We start from the raw sequence: 27,967 nt of genomic DNA on the forward strand, positions 1-27,967 counted from the left end.
TATTTAAATTCTCACTCTTTTTCGCTCCTCTTTAAATCAGAGGAAAAAAGAGGGAGTAATTTAGCCACTGTTATATCAAGTTATTCATTAGAAAGAAAGAAAGAAAAAACATCCCTTTTGCGCCAGAATTACACCAAGAAACAACCACTCCCCGCAGTTAAATGCGTCTGGTCTCTGCGTACGCTATTGGGTGACGATAGCCAATAGTTCTATAAGGAAGAATAAACACAAACTGCTCATACATCGGACCTCTCCGGTTGTCTCTGCCGCCACGATCTCTCCTCGCCGTCGATCGACGCAGTCTCAGTTCGGACGGCGGGCTCTCGGCGGATCGGTGTTTGATCGCTCTGGAAGTAGGCTTTTTCCCCCATAATCTTCCCCCTAATTTTTCTCTCTCTTTTTCTTTTTCTTTTTCTTTTTTTGGTTTGGTTTTTCAAGCTTTGCGGAATCAGCTTGTTGGGTAGTGGAGATTGGCACTAAAGATTGAATCTTTGGTGCACTTTTAGTCTCCTTAAAGGTCTCCTGCTGTTTCGCTTGCTGTTTAGTAGGCGAGTCTTGAGGAATGCGAGAGCCGTGATTTAGGAGTTGACCGTTGGAACTCTTGATTTTGGTTGTGGAATTATTGTAATTTGAAGTCTTGGATCATCTATTGGGTACTCGGGTTCGGAATTTTGGTCAGTTCTTCGTTTGGGTCCTAGGAGACTTGCAATTTGGCATGTGGATTTCTCTTGTTTGGATCCATGGTTGTGTGGGTGTGATGTTTTTGGATTTCTGGGGGCGGAGTGAGGCGGATTAGTGCACCTTTGGGTTGGATTTCTTACCTCCTCTTTGAGTTTGGGAGCCACTTGACTGATTCAGATTTAGGGGAAGTTTGAAGTTTGGAATCTGGAAAATTTGGTTTCCTTGAGATTTCTCGAGTGATGGAGGCTAGACCAGGGAAGAACAGCCGCCACTTTTATGATGGCGGAGCATCTGATTTGAATGGGATAGGAAAGAAGAGCTTTGAGTGGGATTTAAATAATTGGACATGGGACGGCGAACGCTTCATCGCCACACCTGTGAATGCTGTTTCATCAGATGGTAGGAACAAGCAGCTGTTTCAAGAAGAGGTAAATGGTGTGCCTTCAAACAGCTCGTCATCTGGCTCGGAGGAGACAAATTCTGGTATAGCTGGGAAAGCAAGAGGTGAAGCCGAGAAGAGGAGGAGGGTTTTAGTAGTGGGAGAGGATGAGCTATATGATGGAACTGGATCTCTAAGCTTAAAGCTCGGTGGCCATGCTTATCCGATCACAGAGACTGACCTTGCAGCTATTGAAGAGAACAAGGGAAAGAGCAAGTTGCACAGGGGCAATTCTAGTCAGCCAAGTTGTCAGGTGGAAGGCTGTGAGGCTGACCTTAGAACCTCAAAGGACTACCATAGGCGGCACAAGGTCTGTGAGATGCATTCAAAGGCCACTCAAGCGGTTGTTGGAAATGCTATTCAGCGATTTTGTCAGCAATGTAGCAGGTCAGAAATGCTATTCAGCACTACTTGGTCACATTATGCAAACCATCTTTTCTGTAACTGTCCCTGGATTTTGAGCATTTTTTTTTTTTGTTAACATCTCCTTCTTTATGTATTATTCGTCACTTGTCAATGTATTTGTCACCATGCACTTTTATTAATTATTTCTTCTAGGACTCTAATATCGGTGCACCCTAGTATGAGACACATAATTATGGCACCTCATCCCAAATGGAACACAAATGCTTGACATTGCATTATGATAAATATCAAGGTACATAATATAAGACAAGGTTTTAATCGTTAAATTCGTAAATTAATTAAATCCATAAGGGATTCATAATCGATAACTGAAATTTGACAGTAATAATTTTTAATTTGAAATAAATTTCCATTTGGCATAAATCTAATGACTGAACTATTCTTGCAAATCCCAAGGTCTCAAAAGTTAAGTTTCCTGGTTTCCAAGGTCCACTTGTACCTAAAGTAACAAGAGGGATGATCTATCAATCATTGTGAATTCCTCATAAGTTTCTCATTTCAGAAGCTAGAGTGCTAGCAATACTGCATGTATTGGGCAAGAACAAGGCTGGGTGTGACTCTTTTCTAAAATCACGAGACAAATAGACTAATTAGATCTTGACAGAGAATATATACTCAAGTCAACAACTCAACATAACATCTCATATATGTCAACATGATGTCACATTTTCATAGTGCCATTTGGTAGCCAGGTCTAGCATGGCAATCCTTGCGATAGCCTATACAGCCAGGATATTGTTCTACAATTTTGTTTGTCACCTTTTTATGATATGATCCTCACAATTGAGTTTTCAGGTTTCACCTTCTTCAAGAATTTGATGAAGGGAAGCGAAGTTGCCGTCGACGTTTGGCAGGTCATAATAAACGGAGGAGGAAAACTCATCCTGATGCTGCAGTTGGTGGGACTCCCTCAATCGATGATAGGACTAGCAGCTACCTATTGATAAGTCTTCTAAAAATCCTCTCCAGTTTGCACTGTGAGTAGCTGCAGTAACCTTTTTGTGAACAGTGATACAATTTTCTTTTTCATCTTTAAAAGTTGATCCTTTAATGTAGTTCAAATGTATTTCCTTTTGTGCCCTGCAAAACTCAATTGATTGTATTCTGATGCTACTTGATATTAGCTGCTGTGAACTTCTGTGAATTTGTTCAGTTGTTTTAGAAAATTTTATCGGGAATCTTATCTTCTAGTGAAAATATGGAACGCAAATGTTGTCAACTTTGTTAACAAAGTACTATTATATGTTCATAGGAACTCATATTGTCCTGTGAGGTGTTTATTGTGATAATCTATAAGAGACATCATTCCTGAATCCTGATGGTACTAAGACTTAGGGTGATTGAAAAATGACATTTATCATGTTTGATCGATTTTCATTTTTGGTTGTTTCTAGTTTATTTGGATCAGATTGTTAAGGTGATTAGATGCAACCTTATCTTTATGTGGGTAAAACGAAGGACAATCTCTCTTATTGTGAGTGCCTAGCCAATGGTTCAATATATGGAAAATGAACAGCTAGAATTAGATTATTAATTGGGTTGAGATCTAAGCTCATTGGTCATGAATGGGAGGAAAATTTGAAATTTGATGTATAACGATATAGCAAAATTCATGCCTTCATTGAGGTGCTTGGTAGTTTAATCAGTTCTTAGGAGAAAAGTGCGAGAATAGGGTTCTTGATTTTATTTTCTCCTAGATCAGGTCAAATATTTTTGAATGCTGGATGGTTGATTCTTTTATTGTACTTTTCTCACTGATGCTGTCAATCTCTGACATCCTTTTGATATTTGCCAACTGTACAAGAGGATGATGGCCTTGTGGGATAGAGATGTTTGGAACAGTATTGTAGTAGGGGAAGGTTTACAACCACATCAGGTTATAACAATTCATGTAGGGTTGACTAAATAGCAGTAGTCCTGTCATGGCAGCATGAGCACTTGATAAAATTGTTGGTTTCCTACTTTCCTAAACCTTGACATTACAAGGGTCACAAATAACCCACTTAACCTGCAGAACTTGTTTATTATCTGTACAAGACAACTTAACTTATACATATATCTTGTTTTGGGGCTGGCTAATAGGTTATCCTTTGAATAATTGACACGCATAAGTATGTTGCATGTAATCATATCGAGCCAAACATGACACAGACATGACCCAAACAGTATCCATTGAACTTATATGGGTGGAACCAGGTTAAGCAGCTTGATAATACACACACAGATACTACTCCTTTGACATTCCTTTTAGGTGCGCGAATCTGTTTTATGGTGGCACCAATTGAGTGTGTTGATCGTCCAAACATGGTTAGTTGGCAACCCATCTAATATTTGTGTTAGGTAGGAAAATCTGTTTATGAGACAAGCTTGTTATTGCTAAGTCAAAACCTTTTTAAAGGTCTTGGGGTCAAGTCAAGTTGGTCTATTTGGTCAAAAATTTCCACCCTTATATGAGTAGAGTAGGCAAATATTATCAATAGTTCAATACAACTCATCAGTTTTTATTTTGACATGATTCACTTAGATGCTAGTATGCTACTGTTGAGGGGTTCATGTTCATAAATATCAATGTTATTAAGTTGATAAATCTTAAATCCTAGTCTGTCGTACAAAAATGTGGTGAGGTAGAGATGTTTCAGTTTCTCAGATAGTATTAAGTATTAAACCAGACTATGCCAAAATAAACATGATTCCAGGGGATATACAATCATCAAATTCCATAAAAGTAAGAATACCCGCCTTGTACTAATTATTGCAGCTACTATGTAAAATGCATTTGTTGGGGGGCTCAAGTGTTTAGATCGTGTGTTGTGGAATCACTTAATATCTTGTGATAAATGCATAAAAATAACTAAAGATGAGACTAAAATGGGATCCTTCACTGCTTTCTTAGAAGTGACAACTGCTTTTGCTTTCTTTCTCCTCTGCACATTATGTTCACAATGTTGCAGTTAGCAACTTTGAGAACTTGCTGGATTTCTTGGAGAGAAATACTGGAATTGCTTCTTGTAGTGTTCTACATGCCAACATCTAATTACCTAAACTATACAAGAGATGCTGCTTTTGGTTTTTCCCCCTTAATGAGCTTGACAGTGATGTGAAAGTTGAATACTTTTCTGTATGAAATTAAACTAGAAGAATTTTCATAATACAGTTTCTATAGATATGAGGTAGCTGTTGGAACTTGGAAGCTTTCCTTCATTGTTACCTTTATTAATCAACACCACTACTACCCTCTCAGACTTTGAAATGAGTGATGATATTGGAGGATCAGAGGGGTAGCTGCTCATGTAACTGTGTCATCATTTATTCCTTTTGTTGGTCTCTTAGCTTTTTTCTTCATCTTGGTCTCACTTACTTGGTATGACTTGGATATTCATTTATCTATAATTAAGTAGGCATGATGATGCTAATTTTTTGCATTGTATTGGCAGCTGATAGCTCTGAACGTGCAAATGATCAAGACTTGTTATCTCACCTTTTGAGGAACCTGGCAAGTCTTGCTGGTTCGTTTGATGCAAGGAACCTTTCTGGACTTCTGCAATCATCTGAAAACCCACAGAAACTTGGAACTAGTGCAGGAACATCTTCAGAAGCAGCTGATGCTTTGGTATCAAACTCTGCACCTGCACCAGGATTTGCCAGGCTGTTTTGTTCTACTTCAGAGGTGGCTCGTGCACCTGGTGGACAGATTCCTCTAAATCCAACTGATAATTTGTTATCAGTTGCTGCAAAGACAAATGTAGTAGTTTCTCCAGGTGAGATTGGCATAGATGATTTTCTATTGTTAAAACATAAAGTTATTCTAGTTTGTTTTCTGTCTCCTGCAGAGCCTACGGTGTACACAGCCAGGACAAAGGATTTTGACTTGAATGATACATACAATGATGCACACGATTGTGGAGAAGGTTTTGAGACACAAGTTAACCATGCATATCTGGGAACTGGTTTTCCCAATTGCTCATCACAGATGCTGCAGGATTCTAGACAGTCCAGTCCACCACAGATGAGTGGCAATTCAGATTCAACATCTGGCCGAACATTATCGAGTTCTAATGGAGATGCTCAAGTATGTCATTTTATGTTGCTTGTTTATCGTCTATCTTCAATCATGATAATTAGATGAAAACCATGCTGCTTATTGGTAGCTTTCATTCACTGAAAAGGGAGACGATATAATTTGTCAGATCAATCTTTTGGTGCTTATCTAGGACAAACATCAACCTTTCTTGATTAATGAGACGATCCGCTTTCTGCTGATCGTCTTCTAAGACATTCTTTGGAGCTGGTGATGTAACCTTGCAGGAAGGCCTGCCATGTAGCTTCCTGCAAGCTGTCTAGACTGACTGTCACAGGCATGATAATTTTTGAATCAAATGACGTAATGCTCTTATTTATATATGAAGTTTCTACATGAATTGTTCTAATTTGTGCTTTAGGGTTTAGGCATCACTGTCCCTAATGGTGCTGATTCCAGACTGGTTTATAGAGAAGAAATGGAGGAAATGACAGTCTTTAGCCCTGTAAAATATATTGTAGCTATTTTTTCCTACTTGGCTTGGTGACAAGACTGGATTTTGATGGAATTTAAAAATTGAAATGTATAGAGATATATAGTTATATGCCACCACATAGTTGCAGAATACATACCTAAAGAAGAGCATACTATAGTGTTTTATCTTTTTGTCCCCGTGCAAATTATCTTTAATTTTGAGATCCTCGACAGTACAAGACGGGTTTTGCTTGGACAGTGTCAGTTCCTTTTCATGTCTATTAACTGAAGAATTACACATGATTTATAAGTTTTGTCTTAACTTTTTGTCTAAATTTTTGTTATGTTTTGGATCATGGTGGAATAAAGTGGTACATTCCAAGTTTCCTTTTTCTATTCATATGAACTACTCTTATCCATTATAGTTAGTTTGGTAGTCCTCAGCTTATGCATTTAATTCATTTCAGTGTCGAACTGATAGAATCGTGTTCAAGCTCTTTGGTAAAAACCCTCATGATTTTCCTCTTGTTTTACGAGCACAGGTAAGTATATTTATATTAACACAATACATTATTATGTCGATGAGCAGTTGTACCTCTTAATTTGATTATCCAATGCTGAATTTCAGATTCTTGATTGGCTATCAAATAGTCCCACTGATATTGAGAGCTATATCAGGCCTGGTTGTGTTATCCTAACAGTATATCTTCGCCTAGCTGAGCCTGCATGGGAGGAAGTATGCTTCTGTTCTTTTCCAAATTTAAATTTGTCACATATGTATCTTACACTTGTCATTATTCATATGCCCTCACATTGTACACAGCTCTGTGATCATTTGAGCTCCTACCTGGATAGGCTATTGAGTAGTTCCACTGGCAACTTTTGGACATCAGGATGGATCTATGCTAGGGTTCAACACCAAATAGCTTTTATTTGTAAAGGTATGCTGGGTTACTAATGATTCTCTGTTGATGAATTTAATGATTCACAACATTAATTCAGAAAGGGAACGTACAAAGAGGTCTTATTTTTCATACTTCTGCTGCAGGTCAGGTTGTGCTAGATATTCCTTTGCCTCTCAGATGTCCTGATCATAGTAAGATATTGTTTGTCAAACCTATTGCTGTTCCTCATTCTACGACAGTTAACTTCATAGTGAAAGGATTTAACCTGGCTCATTCCTCAACAAGGTGCTTATTTACTCTGTCCTATAATATGGACTTTTTTTTCTGCATATGAAGAAATATTACATTTTCTATTGGAGATATATACTTCTATGTTTACTTATTATTTTTATCTTTGTTAATCATATCTCCAGGTTACTTTGTTCATTTGAAGGGAGATACTTGGTTCAAGACACCACACAAGCTCTAGTCGAGGGAACTATTATAGGTGCTGACCATGAAGGCCCTGAGTGTCTAACCTTCTCTTGTTCTCTCCCTGATGCAAGAGGGAGAGGATTCATTGAGGTACTTCTAGACTTCTAGTTAGTTCCTTTTTCCATTTTCATCTTTTACTGCTTGCCCCTTATGCTCTCCATCCCTTAATTTTTGTTTTGATTTTATTTTCTTAGGTTGAAGATCATGGACTTAGCAATGACTTCTTTCCATTCATAGTTGCAGAGCAAGAGATTTGCTCTGAGATTTGTGTACTGGAGAGTGCACTGGATATAGCCATGTGTGAAGACCACTATGAAGGAAGAGAAGATAAAGAGAACATCAGAAATCAATCTCTAGAGTTTTTAAATGAACTAGGGTGGCTTCTTCGAAGGAGCAGCTTCATGTGTATGTCTGATAAAATGGAACCTTGTCCAAATGTCTTTCACCTGGAGCGGTTCAGGTGGCTCGTTGCATTTGCTATGGACCATGACTGGTGTGCTGTTATTAAGAAACTGTTAGACATCTTATTTAGCGGAACAGTAGATTTGAGTGGGCAATCTCCTCGAGAGGTTGCTTTGTCAGAAAATCTTCTCCATATTGCTGTCAGAAGGAACTGCAAATCCATGGTGGAACTTCTGTTGAAATATAAACCTGATAAAAAGTCAAAGGATAATGGTGCTGAAAGATTACTCTTTAGACCTGATATCCTTGGCCCTTCCAACATAACTCCACTTCATATTGCGGCTGCTAGTAGTGGTGCTGAGAGTGTAGTGGATGCGCTTATCAGTGATCCCGAGGCGGTACTTACTTATCTAATGCTTTCGTCATGATTTTATTCTTCATTTAAGAGTTCATTGCCTTAGCATTGTAGTTACATTATTGCATGGGGTATTGCATGTAATACTAGTGTGTGATATCATGGAAACACCCTCTCAAGTGATAGGGGCAAGTCTGTGTACATCCTGCTCTCTCTAGACTTTGTGTTGGCGGGAGCCTCGTGCATTAAGATCCCTTTTACTGCTAGCACGTGATATTTCCTCATATGTGGCATCAGGACCTTTGACATGTGAATGAATCTTTTCTTTTGTTTTTTGTTTTCTCTTTCTTGAAGCAAATATATGCGAACTGTCAGGGCATAGCTAGATTTTGCTACTTGTTCTGTTAACCTGACTTAGTTGATCGGATTTTCTTGATCCCTATGCTGGCATATAAATGATGCGGTCTCAAAATCTTTTTCGTCCTCTTATTCTTCATTCTACATTTTGGATAGAATTCACGTTCTTCCATAGTGAATCTGGAGTGGGCTCTATCTCATCTAGATTACATATTTATTCATATGTACGCAACAAGAGCCTGTGTTGGCCGATGCACATTGTCTATTTGTCCTAGTTGCCTCGTGTCGTTTGGAGGTATCAATGTTCTGTATGTACTTTATTAAAGATATATTAAAATGAAGGTAGGCTGCTTTTGTTTTCCGGCCTCAAATCTGATGTAGGAGGAAGTCTTGTACACTGACATCTTTATTATGTACTTACTCTTGACTCTACCTTTTTCTTTTTTGAGCCATTGCAGATGCATTTATATTTTATGTAGGATTTTACCACCCAATATTTATGCTTTACACGAAGATTATGTTTTACTGGCATCAGTTTGTTTATTGGAAGATGTTTTCTATTTGCACGTCATTTCTCTCTGATATCTTATTGTTGTTCTTACCTTAAATCTGCGATTCCAGGTGGGAATCAATGCATGGAAAAGTGCACGTGACAGCATTGGTTTCACTCCTGAAGATTATGCTCGTGCGCAAGGGCATGAATCATACTTACAACTGGTCCAGAAGAAAATTGATAGGCAACTGGAGAAAGCTCATGTGGTGGTGGGCATTCCTGGAGATTTCTACAATATGTTTGCCGATGGACCAAAATCCGGAAATGTTAGCTTTGAGGTCAGCAAGAAGATGTTCAGATCAACAGTGCCATATTGCAATCTCTGCAGTAGGCAGATGGCTCACCGGAGCTCTGGGGCCAGGACTTTATTGTATAGACCAGCAATGCTGGCCATGGTCGGTATTGCAGCAGTTTGTGTTTGTGTGGGCTTACTTTTCAAGTCTCCACCAGAAGTTTTCTATGTATTCCCTTCATTCCGTTGGGAATTATTAGGCTATGGATCAATATGAAGAGTACATAGGGTCATTCCAATCGTGTTAGTGACTACCAACAAATTCATGTAAATTGTTGCTTCCTTTTATTTAACCTGAATAATCTTAGTATCGCTATTGTTAACCCCAGGTATGATATCCATTTATTCAACTCTTGACATCCATCCTAAGTTATCGAAGTTCAGTAGTTGTTGTTAATTCTCTTAGTTAATCTGTTGAATGATTTCTGAACTCCCAAGTGTATTCTTCTGATTGCTACATTATTGCCTTCACTCTGTGTTGCTCTGGTCACCGCGTAGCTGCTGACAATGATCATCCGACGACAATGGCTCATGCTGGCTCAGATTGAAGCAAGCTGATTCACACAGCTCGAGTCAGCTTTCGCAAGCCTCAGATGTAGACTGGCCCAGGATGGCTAACTGCTCTGGGCACTGAGATTATTCATTCTGTGCCTCTTCTCCTTTTGGACTTTGTTTATAGAAAGTAGAATCTTTACTTGTTTCCTCTATGGAGACCTGGAATATGAATGTCTGCATACATTGTTAAGACAGCAGTTGTTTGCATCTTCTAGCAATGTATTTTATCTTATATTAACTAGTAACAGGATACTTCCAAATTTTGTGGTTTGCATGGGTATGTAAAGAAGGGCAAAGCACATGAGAAGTCAAGTCTACCATTGTTATGATTTTATTTCCATTTTTTTGGGGTTTTAGGTGCTGGAGATATCTTGTCAGGCTGGTTCTAGCCATCAAAATGGTGGCATGGTATAATGTATGTAACCTGTAAGAAAATTGGGTGGTGGTTATCTATATCAGTGGATAACATTAAGCATTCACCGGGTTAAACATTGTTGTTGTATTAAATATACCTACAACTCTTGATCTATTGCTGTTTCCATCTAGATTTTTTTTATTTATTTATATAAAATAGTTCTTAGAACGCTTAAAATTTAATCACAAAATGTTACATGATGTATTTTTTTTTGAAAATTAAATAGGCAACTAACCCAAGGGACATTCATTAGAAAGTGTCATTTTGGTGGCCTAATCAGTAGAACTTTCTTCAGAGCATTTGCACATAACAAGATTGAACTCTTTCTTTTCCGTTGACTTTTTATGTAAATAATGTCGAATATTAGTACACTCAATTTCTAAGAGCAAAGCATGGGGATAGGAAAAAAAAGAGAAAAAGGAATGCAAATGGAAATAATTTTTAGAAAAATTAGTTTTACTCTTCTTCTCACTATTTTTGGGGGCTTTTAGAATTGGGAGGCTTAAAAAAGTCAACTGCATTAAAAAAAATGTTTTAATTTTTAAAATAATAAAAATAAGTTATTGTGCACATCTCTTATATAAATATATATATTTTATTATAAAAATATATGTATCTGATATAAAAAATAAATATTTTTAGTTTCATGAGCCAATCTTGCAATTACTAAAATTAAAGACCTTTTTTTTATGGAAATAGCCCGGATTGAATCCTTAAAACCATAATTTATGAATTAAAGGGCTTATATTCGAATCTATGTTCTTGGAAACGGATTCTTTCGAAGAACTCACTGGGAAAGCAAAGACCTTTTTTTTTAATCTTTCTGCACCGGTGTTTCTCCCCTTCCAAGTCCACCATCCCTTCTCGATCAAATCATAAGCCTAAACCTAACCCTAGTCCTATGTCATTGTACTTTAGGCTTCATCCTCGGACTCCAGTGGATCCCTAAAAGTAAGTAGATATGTCGATCTCTTTATCATCTCTTTTCTTATTGTAATGTAGATGCATGAAGTAAAAGTTCCTTTTTGAATGGCATTATTTTATCTGTGATCATTAGAAAGAGCTAGATGAGTCTTTGGAACTGGTCTGAATGTTCCTAAATTGTATCTCTTACTGTGCGTCGTACTGTTGCTAAGGTTGATTCTTTTCTCAACAATTCAAATTATTAAAGGAAGTGCTTCTTGCTAATTGAAGCATTGGTACAGATTACTGAATCCCCAAATTTTGACAAAATTAAGTTTTCAATCGTCTGTTGAAGAAATTTCTTTTTGTAGTTGCAGTGTTTGAGAGAGGGTATGAATATAGTGTAACTGCAGCCATTTGTATGCAGACACCTTTAATAGAAAACTTCTGTATGAACTCAGACATTTAAGCACCAGAATGAAGTGATCTCTAGGCAAAAGCTAGATTCTGAGCTAGCAGAGTTTCAAGAGTCAACAGAGAAACATCTAAGCTACTAAACTGTTAAAGAAGGTAGGTGGTGCAGACTTGGTTTTGTACATAAGGTAGCCCTGGGATGGTTCACACCTCAAATAGCAGATTCCAAACAAATTTCGGTGCTGAAACACCTTAGAAACCGACCTCTGTACAATATTATTGTAAAACTTTAAGCTGGCAAATTTTTGAAGTTGGTGGTAGAACATACTGAGTGGTGTTAATCAATTTTATATGAACTGTTTATTTATTTTCAGCCTGGCTTTCCTAAGAGGGGCAATTGCATTATGAGGGAATAGTCTGATTTGAAGTGTATTCCATCCTGAGAATCCCAAGGATTCTGGGGAGAAGTAATGCAACTTAGAAGCTTCTCACTTGCTTTAATTGTATTAACATATAGTGGTCAAGTTATGAGACAATAGTATGAAGATTTTAAGGAGCGGCATTTGTGATAATTGTACTATTTTGGCAGTTTTCTCTTTGAATATAGTGTTGTTAAAGTGAATAGTTTACTGCTGGTATGATGACACCATTTTATTGGTACTGGTGTCACTCCCATGTTTTGGCTCTTGAAATGAATAATTTAATGCTGGTATAAATACACCATTTAATTTATACTGTTTGCACTCCTTGGTTTTGTTCACGAGGTGTGACAGTGTCACTACAACTTGACATGGCATATAAGCTGTTGCATTGTTAAATGATTCAGTAATTTGCATTAATATCTTTGGTTTTAAGTTTACTGACTTCAATGAATCCTTATTTCAGCAACTTAATTTCTAATCTCAAGGAGAGCAATAAATTGATCATCTCATTTACCAAGTCATTTGTTAATCTAGAAATATGATATTGTACTTCTCTAGATTCCTTCTAATGTACAATAACCCTCTTATATTTGATATCTGTATTTGTAAATCCATAAATTGGTCGAGAACTTATTTCACTAACTTAGTTCCCTTTACCTTTTGCTCACCCAACTTCCTATTTTCTGATTATTACCTGCTACCTGTTTATTACCTATAATCTTTCCAGACATCATTTATGTGATTTAATTTGAAGAGTTGGGTCAAGAAGGCAGTTAACATTTATCACAAATAGGGAAAAATACAAAAAATAGTTTCTTCTTGTGTAGCCATTATACATTTTTTACTTTCCTTTTCAACCACAGGTATGAAGTTATGAACTGTTACTTTCTTCACCTCTTAGAAATCTTTGTTAACAACACATAACTTCCATTGATTCTACTCATAAACTTACTCAAATGTTTCTAAGCCAAATATGCGTACTCAGCTTCAAAATTAGAATCCAAATTAGTGTTCTGTTTTTTCCAGAAATTATTATATCTTTGCATGTGTATGGACTCTAATATGATTGTTCTCTTCTACTTGTTATGGCTTTCTCATAATTCTGAAAACTTTGGAGACAAATAAGAATGGAATCACCAACTAGCACAAAATTTTGAATGAGTTTAAGGGCTTATGGAGTCTAGACTGGAGATATTTTCATAGGTCTTGTTCAACTTCATTTTTCAGACAGTATATTACAGGTGCAATTGAGTAGATCTTCCCTTTATCTCCTTTGAAAGTTGACTTTCGCTATGGAAAAGGCAAAAAGAGAAGCAAAGAATAAAGGGAAGGCGAGAAGGGCAACAGCGACCACTCCTAAATGGTTGTGGTGAAACCCAAAGTAATCTTCTAAGAATGAAGCAACTGATTTGGTTTCTCCCAACACCATTATCTCCTTTTGTAAATCTCCATATTGTGAAGTAAATAGGCCATTTATTACCCAGGACAAGGGGCAGATGTAATAAAACCAAATCCACCACTTTGGAATTTGCTGCAAGCAAGAAAATTAGAGTGAGTTTTATGTATCATATATGTTGCCATCATGAGTTCATATTAGGACTCCTTAGTAACATCCTTCAATAAACAAATCATAATGTAACCAAAATTCATGCTACTTGCTAACTAATATATTTACACAGCACTATGCCTTGTGATATTTGTTTGTATATATATTTCTTTACCTTGAATCTTGGGCATATTTTTTTGTGCTTGAAGTTTCAACAGCTGATTTATGTATAAAAAGAAAACCTCTTGCATTATATCTTAGCTGCTAGAATTCTATAGATACATAGCAGGTGTGATGTATATTCAATTCAGATTTCTTTGCACCTAGGGTATCATGATTGATGATTCATAATGTTCAATTCCTTAATAATTTGGCAAATCTCATTTGTTTACAAGGAAAAGTGAAGTTCAAACTTACTGGACTAGGCACAATGAAGCCTGAAAAAATGTTTTGCAATTGGTAGCAGGCAGATGCTAATATTGATGCCATTTGAATGTTCGGGGTCAAGGAAGCTAGCATCATCCCAAGGTATGTGTAATACAGCAATGTGCAGAACATGGTGTAAAAGAACCAGAAGAACTTATATGCTGTCCAGGCATATCCAATGGCTGGATATACTATGACAAGAAACAATATTACCTGGATTAGCACATAAGGGATCTCGACCGCTACCTGGAAAAATAGAGAAGTTTTATACAGGTCAACATCCAGGAAATGGTAATCCTTCCCTGTATAATAGTTTATGGTGATCCTTATTATATAGACCTGCGCAAAGGAGTAGGCCCACGGAGAGTACATTCCTGCAAAGTTTTCCCTGTATACAACTGTACGCTCAGTTGCAATATATGGTAGAACAGATGCACAGTTTTTTATGCCATTGAAGAGAGTGGCAGAATACATTAAGCCCAGCATGTTGAACAGATCTTGTTGGTTGTTTCTGCAAAAGAAGAAATGAATGACAGATTTAGTAATTTGTACTCTGGTTGTTAGCTAACATTGTTGTCAGCAATCTACTTCCTTGCCAAAGGGTTTTTTAATTTTGCGCTTACTTTCTATCTTGAATCTTAAACATTCAATAGCGATTATCTAAAAGATGATACGTTTTGTTTTTCAATGTCACTTTTAATAGAACTACTAGATCTGACTTAGGAAAATAATTTTTAAAAGGGAAAATTGTATTTCATACCATTGTAGTTTGATTTAAATTTCATAAAACATTCGTGTATTTTCAACTTAAGCAGTTAACACTTATATGGTCATGACTAAAGTGTAACATTTTTCTTAATTATCGTATTTGATCATATTAGAGATCGTATTTGAAGATTCTTGTCAGAGACAAAGTTGTAGAGGATTTGATAGGCTTTTCTAATATAATACAAATAAGATTTTAAATGATAAAGATATGATAAATATATTGATTATATATATATATGTTCTTGTCATATCTTTGTTATCTAAAATCTTATTATTACTATTATTATTTTATATGTATTAGAAAGCTATCAAATCTTCTACAACTCTGTTTTTAATAAGGATTTTTAAATTCGATCACTAGTGTAGTTAAATATGATAAAAATTTATTATTGTATTTTAGTAAAGTCCATATGAGGGTTATGTGCTTAAGTTGAAAATACATAGGAACTTGTGAAATTGAACCAAACCACTTGGGAGGAAAATGCAATTAACTCTATTTGAAATTGTTGGGGCCAATGTGATGTTTACTCCAATGCGCAGCTTCAAGAAGAACATTCTTATTGCTATAGTTATGCAAAATGGTTTGTTTTTTCCCTCACTTTGGTTATTTGGTTCACAGATCTATCCTTTCAATTTTCACATTTTTCAGTCCATTAGGATTTAGGGCAAGAGATTGTAATCACTAATTGTATTGTTGACTGCTAGTGTTCAAATTTGTCGTCTTTTTTTCTCATTGTTAGATCATTAACTACTCTAAAAGGTTAAGCTGTAAGCAAGCAATAGTATTAACATATTTAATTCTAACACTCCTTACTTCTTGGCTTAAGATGTTGTAATAGCACTGAGAAGTAGATTTCAATTTAGTAGTGAAGGTTTTATATTTTAAATGACAGTTTAGCCTAGTGGGGTTTGACTCTGAAGTAGAAACTCCTGCTCTAATACCATGTTTAATATATCAACTACTCTAAAATCTTAAGTAATTTTTATCTTTTATATCTAACATGCTTCTTTTCTGCCTTTATGTCGAGGAAAAGTAATGGCAGTTTATAGCTTTGATTGCAGAATACTTCCTTGCCTGATTTTGCTTTGGCCAAGAATTCAGCATGACTAAGACGAGGGTTAATGCTAGTTGATTGCTACTAATATGCTGTATGCCATTGTTTTCTGGAGCCTTTCAACTTTAGGATGTTCTGTAAGATGTTGAGTAAGGTCAGGGGAAAATGCTGAATGAATGAGGATGGCAATAATGAAAGTTGTATGCTGAAATATCTACTCGAGAGCAAAGCAGAGAGAATTAACTCAAAGAGAAAATTTTGGGCTTTCACAGAGATATGAATGCAGTAAATAGAAAAGATCCCTTAACAGCCGACAAATATGCATGGCTCCCAGGTAAGAGCAGATTTTCTTTCTAGCACTGGCTCTTCTTGTCCTAAGGATGTCTCTGAGGTTTGATTTTTCAAGTGTATCTTCTTCTCTTTTTTTAATTTATAAATCCACTATCCACTTGATATTCATCTAATCAAAATAATAAAGGCATCAGCCATTGGTGGACATGAAAATGGTTTAAGTTTTGAATTCTGGATTCCTTTTTATAGTTAGGGGTAAGGGGGTATTTTTCAAACATTAAAGGATATAGGTGTACTTTAGATATCCTAGTACATGCCTCTGTAGGCCTACCTAGATTCTCACTGGACTGATGCACATATGTCATATGGATATATGTGCAAGCTTTCATACCCTTCTAAGGTAGCTAGTTAGCAATTCATGTCATGTTGTACATATGCCATATATAACACCTCAAGATATTAAAATATACGAACTGCTGGAAATGTGAGATGTGAAGTAGATCAACACTTACATTCGTTTTCCATGCTTCCAGAATAGTACTGCAAATATTGTGGACGAGATAATCATAAATATTATCCGCACCAAGTTATATGAAGGACTTCTCCAATAAGACAAGCATTGCTTCCACAGGCATGCTTTGAACTGTACCCAGCCATTTTGTGGAAAATGATTTGGAAAACTAATGTCCTTTGAATTATGAGGTGGTGTGCTCAACTTCTTGACCAACACTTTATTGACCCTTCAAGTAGAAAGTAAGATTTAAAGATACTGGTAAGTAGGATGCCATTAATTCTGCCTATAATATGGTGGCACTAGCATATTTTCTAATCAATAAGATAATATGAAGTTTGTATTATGATATCTTGAACACTCCAAACTCCAAAGTGTATCTGCACCAGTGGCTCACAAATTTTTTTTTTCTATGAATTCGAAAACAATAGACAAACAAAAAATAGACTCACTTATAAAGAGAAGATTCCCTGTAAATTTGTGCAAAATCTATTCGAAGTTGTGTCTCAATTGATGGAGAGGTAACTTCTAACATCCATGTTGCTGGATTATAGTTATTTTTTATTCTTGGCACTCCGGAAATTCCCTGAGAAAGGAAAAGATAGCAGTAAAGCAGTTTTCTCAGTGTCCTCCTTGATATAAGTTATATACAACAGAATAATCCAATAGCTCATTAGTAAGACTATATTGGATATCTATATTGTTGTTTGATTGAATTTTCGATGAGCCCTTCATTTTCTATCCCTAGTTTATAACTGGAGATAATTTAAGAAAGACAATTTGATATAAAATAGTCTAAACATTGTCGGTTACAAATTGAGGAATTACATGAATGTTCTTCATCTCTAGGTTCAAACATAATTGAACAAGGCTCCATGATAATTGTCTCTTCCTTCTTTTTTTCTTTTTTTCTATATTTGCTTTCATTATTCAACTATCTTAAGTAGTGATATTCCTGGATGCTTGTTTATGGATCAGCATCTATATTTATTTAAAGCTGGTCACTTTAATATGTTATTCCATTATTCTTCTTTATTTATATATAGATGGGAATATAAAAAAAAGATAAAATGATGGAAATCCTGGCTTCTTAACTTTTATCCTCTACACCAGCTTCTTCTGTTAATTGCATGGATATGCAAAACAGATGGACTATGATGGCTATATCTTAGTATTTTTGCTCTCACAGTTTCAGAGCATTCACTTGTAGCTACTTGTAAATTAGTCTTAATTCATTGAACCTTGTCATTGTTCCACGAATAAGCAAAAGTTAGTGTACATGAGTGAACTTGAGAATTAAAAAATAATCACAGAACTATCTTGTTCATGAACTTGCCTCAAAATATTCAATAACTTTACTTGAGTGTCGTCCTAGCGGTCCAGAGTAGATCAATTGCCCACCCCTTTTCATCAGAATCAGCTGTAACAGGATAATAGAAGGTACTTATAGTCTTTTACAGAAAACATGCTATTTTATCTAGAAGCCTAGATAAAAAGAAATTTCAAATATCTTTTTAATAATTGAAGACCTTAAACCAAATGCTAATTCTTATTTTAGGTAGGTCTGTTTTTGTTGCTTTGAATAGACATTTCAGTATAGTTTGGTCCGCCCTGTATAATTTACCTTGCACTTTTCTAGTTGGTTTTCAGCATTTTATTTAATACCTTCAAACCACTGAAAAGTGAAAACAGGTGTTTTTTAAGAAAAGCTTTAATTTCCTACAAGGACCTCTTGCTGTAATTTGTAAGATCTTTAGATTTTCAGTAATAAAATAGAGGAAGACAAGTTACCTCATCAAATGCCTCAAGTATATCAATGCTTGGTTGATGGATAGTACAAACAACTGTCCTTCCTGTTTCAGCAACAATTTTCACTGCACGCATGACAATTGCAGCTGCTCTAGCATCTAACCCTGAAGTTGGTTCATCCAGAAATATAATGGAAGGATTAGAAACAAGCTCTACTGCTATTGTTAGCCGTTTCCGTTGCTCTGTAGATAGACCATAGACACCTGGTCTTCCAATCAAAGCATCTCTGATTTCATCAAGTTCAATAGCTTCCAGAACTTCATTTACAAATTCCTGAACATCACAGGATTGTCCCATAACGTCATCATATTATCTGATGGTAAGTAAACCCATATACTGAGTAGAAATACTTTTCTGTACAAGCAGCTTACATTTCTTGTTTTGGAATTTATTTCTGGAGGTAGACGCAACCAAGCTGAAAAGGCTACAGATTCCTCTACTGTAATTTGTGGGGAATGTATGTCGAACTGTTCACAGTAACCTGATATCCTAGTGAAGGTTTTTTGTACCTTAGGGTATCCACCGATTCTTATTTCTCCTTCAAGTATGCCCCCAGTTTTCCTTCCAGCAAGAACATCCAAGAGGGTAGTCTTCCCTGCTCCGCTGACACCCATTAGTGCTGAAAGAATTCCCGGCTGGAAAGTGCCAGTTATATTATGGAGTAGTTGAAGCCTTTTTTCCATGTAGTCTTGTTGTCTCATTTTCTACAAAATAAGCATTAGCTGAAAGCCAGTTCACAAAGGTCTAAGTACCTAAAGTAATGAATAGCTCAGCATTACCGGAGTATCGACGTAGTAATTTATATCTGAAAATGCTACAGTGAGGGGAATAAAGGGTAAGACCATCTTCCCTGCACCATCAACCAGAATATTTTTAGTTTAATTCACCATGCAAGTATATAACCCTTTTGACTTTTTCTGTCATGTAATATTTTTTTCAAATCTTATTGAAAAGGGACATAATCGATGTACCAATTGTTCCAGGGCTGCGGCACACTTTAGCTGCCATGTAATGTTTTTTCTGATCTTATAAAAAGGGGAGAGAATCGTCTTACCAGTTCTTTTAGGTTCTGTGGAACTTCTTGTGGATTCACTTTTGGTCTTATTCATTGTATCTGTTGGTTTATCAAGATTTTTTTCTCCTTGTAGTTGAGCAAGCTTTTCACGAGAGATGATAGCTCGGGAAACTCCAGGAGCTGTGTAGAACTTATCAGCATTGGGGTGCAAATGTGCATGTTTATGTGAGTATTTTAAAGCATATTTTCCAAGCAATACATATCAACTTTAGATGAATCTTACATCTTATAAAAGTCAAGGCCAAAGTAAATCCTGTGTTGAACAATATGATGAACCCAAACAATGCCCCAACTGCTATCCAGTAAAAGTAGCCCTTGTAGTTAAGTCCACGGGCTGTCAGAACTTGATGCCCAATTGTTGTGCGTGCTAATGAGATCTATAAGTTACAATAATAATAACCAGATAGGAAATAGTTAGATGGTACTTGTCAGTTGAGCATATGTGCGACTCCAATTAATCAGTGTTCTTTTCACCTTTTGCCATCGTGGTGCCAGAAACTCGTTTAGAGCTAGCGCTATCTCAGCATATGTCAATGGAGAAACCCAGAATCCCCATGTTAACCAACTTGGTATAGAGTCTGCAACAAAAAAGTGGTGTCGTCACTATTATTATCTCTGCAATTTGCTTAGAGGAGTGGAAAGCTACAGACTGTCTTACAATGAGGGAGAAGGAAGCCTCCAAGTAGAAGAAGCACCACTATACACAGGCTAGCAGAAAATGTAGAAGCCTCCATTGTTTGGAAGTATGACGCGACAAGCCGGTACATGGATACTGACAATTGATGGACCAAAAATAATAGAAGAAGCTGGCGAAAGAACCTAAACTAATCACAAGAATATGAGAATTTAAGCTGGTAGTAGTTTGACACATGCACAATAACTTTGCAGAAGCTTTTAAGAATTTAATTCTCAAATAATACTTGCCTTGTTGCTTCAGGACTATAACCAATAAGATAATAAGTAAGGGATGTCCAAACAAACGACTCTAGTAAGGAGATCGGAATCTTTAGCATAGAAGCTGGAATTGCATATGCCCATGCAGGATAGAAGTAAAGATCCCTTTGCTTGTAGAAAACTGAAAGTCTAGAAACTGTCATAGGTAACTCTGGATTTCCATTTACCATTAGTAGTAGGAGTGAGAAGAAGAGTGATCCCAGGTAATAATTAGCATGAAGTATGTCAATCCCCATTTGTGTACGTAAAAATACTGTGCCAGTGATGATTGCAACAATGGCAATCTGCAAGATGAGGGAGAGATATATCAATTTGATTTTTGAATGAAAGGCACATGATAAAACATTCCTTGGAGTACCTGAGTTGCTTTTGATATGTAAACAAATGAGTTCCTTTTCATAAGAAGCAATTCCCTTGCCATACAGGCTTTGAATATCTCCCATTTTGGCAATGAATATAAACTGAATGACAGAGCATCTTTATGACACTGGGACTTGTCATAAGGCTTTGATAGGTCTTCATTTAGTCTTTGCCCAATGTTATGTGATTTGAACATTTCAGCAAATTGGTCAACAGAAATGTAACTGTAATTACCACGCTGATGGACCCAGTACTGCTCCTGATCCTTCTTGGACAAAACCTATAGATAATATGAATTTGGATGAGCTAATTTTGGCAGTGTGCAGGAAAATAGAAGCATAATCACTTGATGGCATTGCTGTGAATTCATTAATACCTCCTGGAGAAAGTCAGCTGTTCCTTTTCTTTCTGGGCACTTGAAACCACACTCTCCAAAAAAAGTCGGGACATGACTACAAGGACCATTGTATACAACTTTTCCTTCTGCCATTAAGATTATGTCATCAAAGAGATTATAGGTCTCTGGTGCTGGCTGCAGAAGTGAAACCACAACAGTATATTCTGCAACATGGGCCAATTGTTGGAGGCAAGAGATAATTTGGAAGGTAGTAGCGCTGTCTAAGCCAGTCGATATTTCATCCATGAAAAGAGCTCTTCTTGGTCCTATGAGCATTTCTCCTAGCAAATGCAAATAGTAAAAAAATCAAATGAATAGTAATCTGTTAGAAAAGAAACATAATTTGTTTGAATAGTAAACATGATGACTCTTCCATTAGTTCCTTGGCTCTAAAGAAAAAGTAATTCAAATGCATTGAATCAATTTCCCACTAGGTTACCTGTAGTTAGTCTTTTCTTCTCACCTCCTGATATGCCACTTATCATGGCATCCCCCACCATTGTGTCTGCACATTTGTCCAACCCCATGATCTAATAAACAAGAAAATCCCATATAAGGATGGAAAACCTTACTTACAATGTCTTCACTGGTCCAATAATCAGTAGGTAAGTACCTTCAAAATGTAATCTGTTTGGAGACTACTTTGTAGTCCCTCTGCAGATATTGCCTATAACAACAAATTTTATTCTCAGACACAAGAAAACATGGTGATCTGTATTTTATTATGATGACTGTCAACTTTAAGCTCATGTTATTTGCATCATTGGAAATTTGAGTCCTGTATATAGAGATGATTGCATTTCTAATCTTGTTGAATCCATTCATACAGATCGTATGCTATCATGAGAAGTGGAAAATAGCAACTATGCTTCACCTTCATATATGTGTCTATATCATGATCGGGGATTATTCCTGCCTGCTTCTCCCTTCTACAGACTTCCTTCATAATTTCTTCACGAGGTACATGATCAGTAATTCATGATGATTCTCTATGGTCAACTTTAATTTCAATTGCAAGATAGCTTGACATTTAGTGTCCTTACCTGCTCTGGTACCAACACCTTGAAATCGTGCAGAGAAGTCCAATGTCTCTCTTACTGTCATCTCAGGAGTATGCAGATCATATTGGCTTACATAAGCTGATGTTTTCTCAGGAACAAACTCATTTAATTTATAGCCATTGTATTCAACTTCTCCAGTTACCTATGAAAAGAACTTGCTGAGTTATGGTCAGAGATTGTAAGTTTCATCCTTAAATGCTGAAAATGTTAAGATGATCAAAGTTCTCACTCCTAACTGTATTTTGTGGGTATATATATATTCAATCATGTTTCTATCCAATATATTTAATAAAAACTTAAAAAAAAACAACAACAAAAAGAAAAAAACGTGAAGTCTATAGTCTATTGATGCCTGACTGAACATGCACATCTAGGATTTCAATGTGGTTCATCATAGGCATCAAAATGTTAGAAGATAATGATAAATTACATGGGATATCAGTAACCAAGGATTGTTTGTGCAAGTGGCACATGCCGTGCTAATACCCCGTTAGCACAACTACTGTGTCGCTGGCATGCCTCTAAGTAGGTTTTTATGGTACTGATACATATTTTAAGTTCTATTTGTTATGTATTAAAGTCTACATTAGAGTTTTTTTTATTTCTAGATGACATTGTAAAAGATCTAAATATAACAATAGTCAAATAGAAACCAAATAAAAATATGATTCAACATATAGTATCAAATTTTAGCTTCATTTTGCTACATCTACAGTCATTAATCTCATTTTTTTTTTTAAAATCAAGGGAAATGGGAAGAGAAATTAAGAAAATCATATCTTTTGATGGAACTTGAAGTTCCTATCCTTGGGTCGACCTCTTTTCATAGGTCACTCTTTTTCCTCATTTTCTTTCTTTTTTTGGTTTGGGATATTACCTGCAAAGAGATCTCAAAAAGGGGTCTCTTTGACTAAGCTAAATACATATCACGTGCCACTCAGGATGTCCCTCTCAGTGCTCTATCTGTATCAAGCGATACAAGCAACGTAGGCTGTGCAACTTGGCATGGGATGACATGCTGCAGCACAGTGGAGTGCTATTGCCCATGCCACGTGCTGGCACACCCTTGGCACAACATGTGTTGACGGCACGACATGTGTTGACCGGCACAACAATCCTTGATCAATATTTTATGATTTGAATTATTTAATTTTGTTATCAACTTGCAATAGACTTCTTACAAGTTGCTTTAGCCTTCATTTTTTGATATGATAAACTTTCTGCTAGAGCTTCTGGGAAGAAAGCAGAATGCCACAACACTGCCAACTTCTTTCTTTGTTGTTACCTCACCAGGTTAGAATATGTGATATTCGATCTTGTTTTATTACTGCAAGGATAGGCTGATAGGTTTGGACTTGGTACTGTAACTGGTTTTGTCTACTTATCTCCACTTGCTTCATCAATGCGTTATAATAGGGGTTCTGTTGGGTTATATCTCACCAGATTTATATTATGCTTTAAGCTGGTTGAGACATATTATAACTGATTTGGAATTATAACTTGTCTTTACTAAACCTGACCCATTAAAGCCCAAAAATCAATTGTCTTTCAGGATGTTACCTAGTGCCAATCTTACCTACCATGCAGTGTGCCTTTCTTGGTTTGTGTTCACTAACAAACTATTGTTAATGAAGGATCAAGGAATTTCAACTACTTGTGGATTTGTGTTCTTTTCTTAGGGGAACAAAACCCCTTAATTTGTACAGATAGCATTTAAGAAGCAAGTCAAAAGATACAAGATTACAAACCTTAAGCGATTTGTCCAGTCTCCCAGCTAGTGCTTGTAATAGGGTGGTTTTTCCACATCCTGGGGGTCCAAGTAGAAGAGTCATCCTGCAGACCTGTGAAATCTGTGAGTCAAAACTATCTTTATGTAAAACACAATAAGAACATAATATTGCTAATTTGTTTTATTTCTGTATAAGGATGATATAGTAAGGATAATATAGTTGTGTCCCAGAGAACTTTGCAAACAGCCTTCAAGAGAGTAGCACTTTTGTTCAAGAACGAAGGGCAATAATTATGTTTTGAAATAAACATATATTTAACTTGAAGTACTTTCCTGGAGGGCTTGATGATCCCATTGACATCTTTTAAAATCCTAATCTTAGCTTCTTGGGGCTTCAAGCCTGGCAACTTGGCAAGAACCTGGTTAATAGAAATACACATTACTGCATCGCAGATTAGCAACTGAAAGGCCTGCTCAATACAAATACATTTTACTGGCATTGCACATTAGCAACTCAAGTAGTGTCATTTGTTAGACCTCCCTAAACTATTTCTTTGCATTTCATCTTGTGGTAGTTGATACAATGAATTAGCTTGTGCAAACCTTTAGAATCTTATTGTTATATTTTACTACCAAGGGCTTTGCCCCTGAAACATGAAATATCGGTGTAGTGCGACTGTTTTATCAGTTCTACATTTTCTATGCAAACTAAGGCAGTAATCTAGTTGTTAGAATATTCCTGCAAAATATATTGGCCAAACAGCTTGGAAGACACTCTTGATGGTGGATCTAATTATGCAAATTCGCCCCATCACGAGCATAGTATAGAAGGTTAATCCATACTCATCTAACAATAAGAACAACAAATTTAGCTTCTTGCTTACTGAGACCATGAGCTTGGCACTGTTCCATAAGGTTGGTAAGGGCTTCCCTTGGACTACTTCACACTCTGCTTCAACATGTAGATTTCTGTATCTCACCTCTATGGTGGGCAAGTTCACATTTACTCTGTAAAAACAATGTGAATGTTAGATACAATTATATGAAATAAACAAGCCACCGCTATCTGATTTTGTGTACATAAAAATCTTGCATGACATAGGAAGATGAGCCTACCTGTCTATTCTCTCTCTTTGCTTCTGCAACAACCGAAGGTTATCATGCTCAATATGCTTTATTAGTTTCTCAATGAATGTGTGCCTTTCTAATGCCCCTAACTTCGTAACCTCTGTTGCTTCCTTCTCTTCCTGTTCTGAATCACCATTTATAACATTGTTGAACTGATCAAATATTGATGTTCTTGTTTGTTCATACGTTCGTAGCCTTTCAATTTCTGCCCATTTCAACTCGTACTTATAATTATCCTCAGTTGCTGAAGTGCTACACTTTCTGCATAAATTTGAATCAGCAACTTGTGTTGGGGACCTTGTACTCCTGCTTACTTCTAGTTCCCTATCAGAGCTCTCAGCTGCATTTCTGCCTACTATCTCAGCCATTCTTCTTAGAAATCTTTTATTCTCTCAAAAGATATATATATATATATATATATACACACCCTTCTTTTACGCCTTAAATAGTAAGATGACGAGAGGCATTACATCAGCAGTCATGAATGATTACTGTAGCTTGATATCTGATTGGTACATTATAAAATTTAAGTTATGGAAAGTTGACTCAAAGTAACACAAGATATTCTCTTTCAAGCATAAGTGTTTTTTCTAACAGTGGAAAGTAGCCGAAGGTTCCTAACTGAATTATGTATTACTGAGCACTGAGCAGACATTCATCTACTTTATTTATCTTCTGCTTTAAAATATTTTGGAATTCCTGATATGCCCTGGTTATAAAATTGATAACTTTGTAATGGGGGTGGATTCAGCATCTTAACATCATACATCTGTTGGTTAGAGTCCACAAAGTTTTCAGTCATTGTTTATGATATAATTGTTGTCTAAATATCTCTTGCCAAAGCAATTCTAGTTGGCATTATTTTCTCTATTAAGATAGTGTTTGGTTGGTGCATAGGAGAAACTTATTTGTGAATTACATCTCCTTTATACATGCTTTGCAAACAAACACGCATTTATATGCACTTTAGTCAAAACTTTGCATAAGGTAGGTAACATGATAATTTATGCACGAATTACTATTACAGATGAAGAGATGTGATAAACTTATGCACATAAGTATAAGGAACATAGTTACCAATTAACATTTCTACACTATCCAAAGTAACAAATATGTCCTTATAAAATAATAAGTATAATATTTTACTATAAACCAATAATATTATTGTTAATATGAATAAAATTAATATTCCCTTTACCAAAATAACCTTTTTAACATTACTTAGGCACAGAATTTTAATTATATTAAATACATTAGAACTAATATATCTCATAGGGGAAATATGGTTTATTGACATAAAAAATAACCAACATCATTTCTTACTTAAGGCAATCATTACGTTGTGGCAAACCAAACACTTGAAATATAAATAAACTTAAGTAGGTCCATAATTTTCCTATTTATTCTCAAAAGGCCTTAAACACCTACCACATGAGATTTCAATAATTAGAGTACTTCAGTTGGGTGCAGTACTAAGTTTTGACTTCTTAAATTTTTTTAATTTTCAGAAACGTCATTTTACTAACCAATTTTTTATATCAATTTGGTGCTTTACGATGTAATGATTCAACAAAGACTATTCTATACAATGCTCAAAAAGTGTTAAGCTTGAAAGAATACATAGTATCACCTCAGACTCCATCTAAGATAGAAGTGTTAAGCTTACTAGACTTGAAATCTATAATGCTGTGGTGTTGATATCTGATGACAATTGAAGACTGTTCCATGGATTCCATCCTTGCACTCTATGTTTTCGATAAGTTACAGCACTGAGAAAAGTAGTTTGAACAAACTGTATGTATATCTATTATGCATGCAGATATGTATATCAGTATATGTATGTCTATATATGCTATGCACTTGAATAATATATCTCAGGCTTTAAGGAATAATTCTTTTTTGTTTCCTTTTAAGAGGAAAGCTTTTCTTCTTTTTTGGTCTCTTAAAACAATAGAAGGTTAAAGTATTGTAATGCTTGGAAAAAGGATGACATACCTATCATGATAATTCTTTTTAATGTGAATGTTACTCGAATGCGATCTCTTCTTCTACAAACTGTGTGATTTTATTTCTTCAGAACCATATTCTGCAAGCACCATGATATTTATCCTGTAATGCTGCAACAAAGGCCATTCATCACCCTCTCTTTGTTATGGATGAAGAGCTGTCCTATAGAAATCTCTCTGATGTTTTTATTTTTTTCTTTTTTTTTTTTGGTTGAGAAAGGATGTTTTTAAGTTAGTTGTGCCGATGGTTATATATATAAGTTGGTTGTGCATGTAAGAGAAACATCACATCTGTTGTAATTAGAACTGTGTCAATGTTTCCATGTACTTAGCCATCATCAATATAAGAATCTTTTTTTCAGTCTCACACCTCACATTATTGACTTTTTTTTTTGTCAACTTTGCCTTTTTTTGTGACATTTCCTAGTTTTTCTCTTGTTATATTCCAGTATTTGATTGTGATAGAGTTGATTTAGATTCATATTAGCTAACTGTTTGCAGTAATTTGAGGGTTGCCAAACACCCCCAATGTGCTCCACTATCATCATTAGTGGAATGATCTAGTATGTCCATCATCCCTAAATTTCTGTTGCTAAAAGTAAAAGCTCCTCCAAATGGGAATCTTCTTGTAGAGGGTGGCAATGGCTTTCCAAATCATGACTAGTTTCACTAGATTAGCATATCTATGAGAGATGAATCAAATGGAAATGAAGGAAAATTTGCATTAAACATCCTGCCTTTTAATATATATGTGGTTAACACCCTC

The 27,967-nt window shown here is 35.9% G+C and overlaps 2 protein-coding genes and 1 long non-coding RNA gene across 9 annotated transcripts; 2 read left to right on the plus strand and 1 right to left on the minus strand.

Annotated features, from left to right (window-relative positions):
- Nucleotides 1-137: 137 nt before the first annotated feature.
- LOC140771465 (squamosa promoter-binding-like protein 6) lies at nucleotides 138-9,773 on the plus strand. The gene is made up of 11 exons (XM_073113035.1): nucleotides 138-1,507; nucleotides 2,342-2,523; nucleotides 4,981-5,304; nucleotides 5,377-5,615; nucleotides 6,506-6,580; nucleotides 6,667-6,774; nucleotides 6,862-6,979; nucleotides 7,087-7,228; nucleotides 7,357-7,507; nucleotides 7,612-8,217; nucleotides 9,153-9,773. The coding sequence occupies exons 1-11, from the start codon at nucleotides 921-923 to the stop codon at nucleotides 9,591-9,593; spliced, it is 2,973 nt and encodes a 990-aa protein (XP_072969136.1). The 5' UTR covers nucleotides 138-920; the 3' UTR covers nucleotides 9,594-9,773.
- Nucleotides 9,774-11,121: 1,348 nt separating this feature from the next.
- Nucleotides 11,122-27,347, plus strand: LOC140770466 (uncharacterized). Of its 4 annotated transcripts, XR_012106032.1 has the most exons (7): nucleotides 11,122-11,297; nucleotides 14,027-14,159; nucleotides 15,888-16,214; nucleotides 19,640-19,731; nucleotides 22,107-22,237; nucleotides 23,566-23,631; nucleotides 27,273-27,347. It is a non-coding gene; the product is annotated as an uncharacterized lncRNA (long non-coding RNA). The 4 variants fall into 4 exon arrangements; XR_012106033.1 differs by lacking the exon at nucleotides 23,566-23,631 and having other exon boundaries at nucleotides 27,273-27,334; XR_012106031.1 differs by lacking the exons at nucleotides 23,566-23,631; nucleotides 27,273-27,347 and adding an exon at nucleotides 22,354-22,490 and having other exon boundaries at nucleotides 15,876-16,214.
- On the minus strand, nucleotides 12,901-27,395 carry LOC140770465 (ABC transporter G family member 41-like). Of its 4 annotated transcripts, none has more exons than XM_073111673.1 (25): nucleotides 27,191-27,395; nucleotides 25,184-25,635; nucleotides 24,952-25,075; nucleotides 24,399-24,486; nucleotides 24,087-24,169; nucleotides 22,321-22,480; nucleotides 22,152-22,228; nucleotides 21,891-21,944; nucleotides 21,717-21,807; nucleotides 21,257-21,558; nucleotides 20,879-21,160; nucleotides 20,491-20,804; nucleotides 20,225-20,385; nucleotides 20,041-20,144; nucleotides 19,790-19,943; nucleotides 19,546-19,686; nucleotides 19,271-19,341; nucleotides 18,863-19,195; nucleotides 18,474-18,764; nucleotides 18,019-18,102; nucleotides 17,135-17,268; nucleotides 16,684-16,911; nucleotides 14,397-14,568; nucleotides 14,049-14,303; nucleotides 12,901-13,616 (listed from the first exon to the last, which is right to left on the minus strand). In XM_073111673.1, the coding sequence occupies exons 2-25, from the start codon at nucleotides 25,561-25,563 to the stop codon at nucleotides 13,350-13,352; spliced, it is 4,350 nt and encodes a 1,449-aa protein (XP_072967774.1). In that variant the 5' UTR covers nucleotides 25,564-25,635; nucleotides 27,191-27,395; the 3' UTR covers nucleotides 12,901-13,349. The 4 variants fall into 4 exon arrangements, with proteins under 4 accessions (XP_072967774.1, XP_072967772.1, XP_072967773.1 ...); XM_073111671.1 differs by having other exon boundaries at nucleotides 25,184-25,700; nucleotides 27,191-27,344; XM_073111672.1 differs by having other exon boundaries at nucleotides 25,184-27,275.
- Nucleotides 27,396-27,967: the final 572 nt, after the last annotated feature.

Source organism: Typha angustifolia, chromosome 11 (genome assembly GCF_048772165.1).
Source record: "Typha angustifolia cultivar Huaian chromosome 11, ASM4877216v1, whole genome shotgun sequence".
In the NCBI taxonomy this organism is placed as follows: Eukaryota; Viridiplantae; Streptophyta; class Magnoliopsida; order Poales; family Typhaceae; genus Typha; species Typha angustifolia.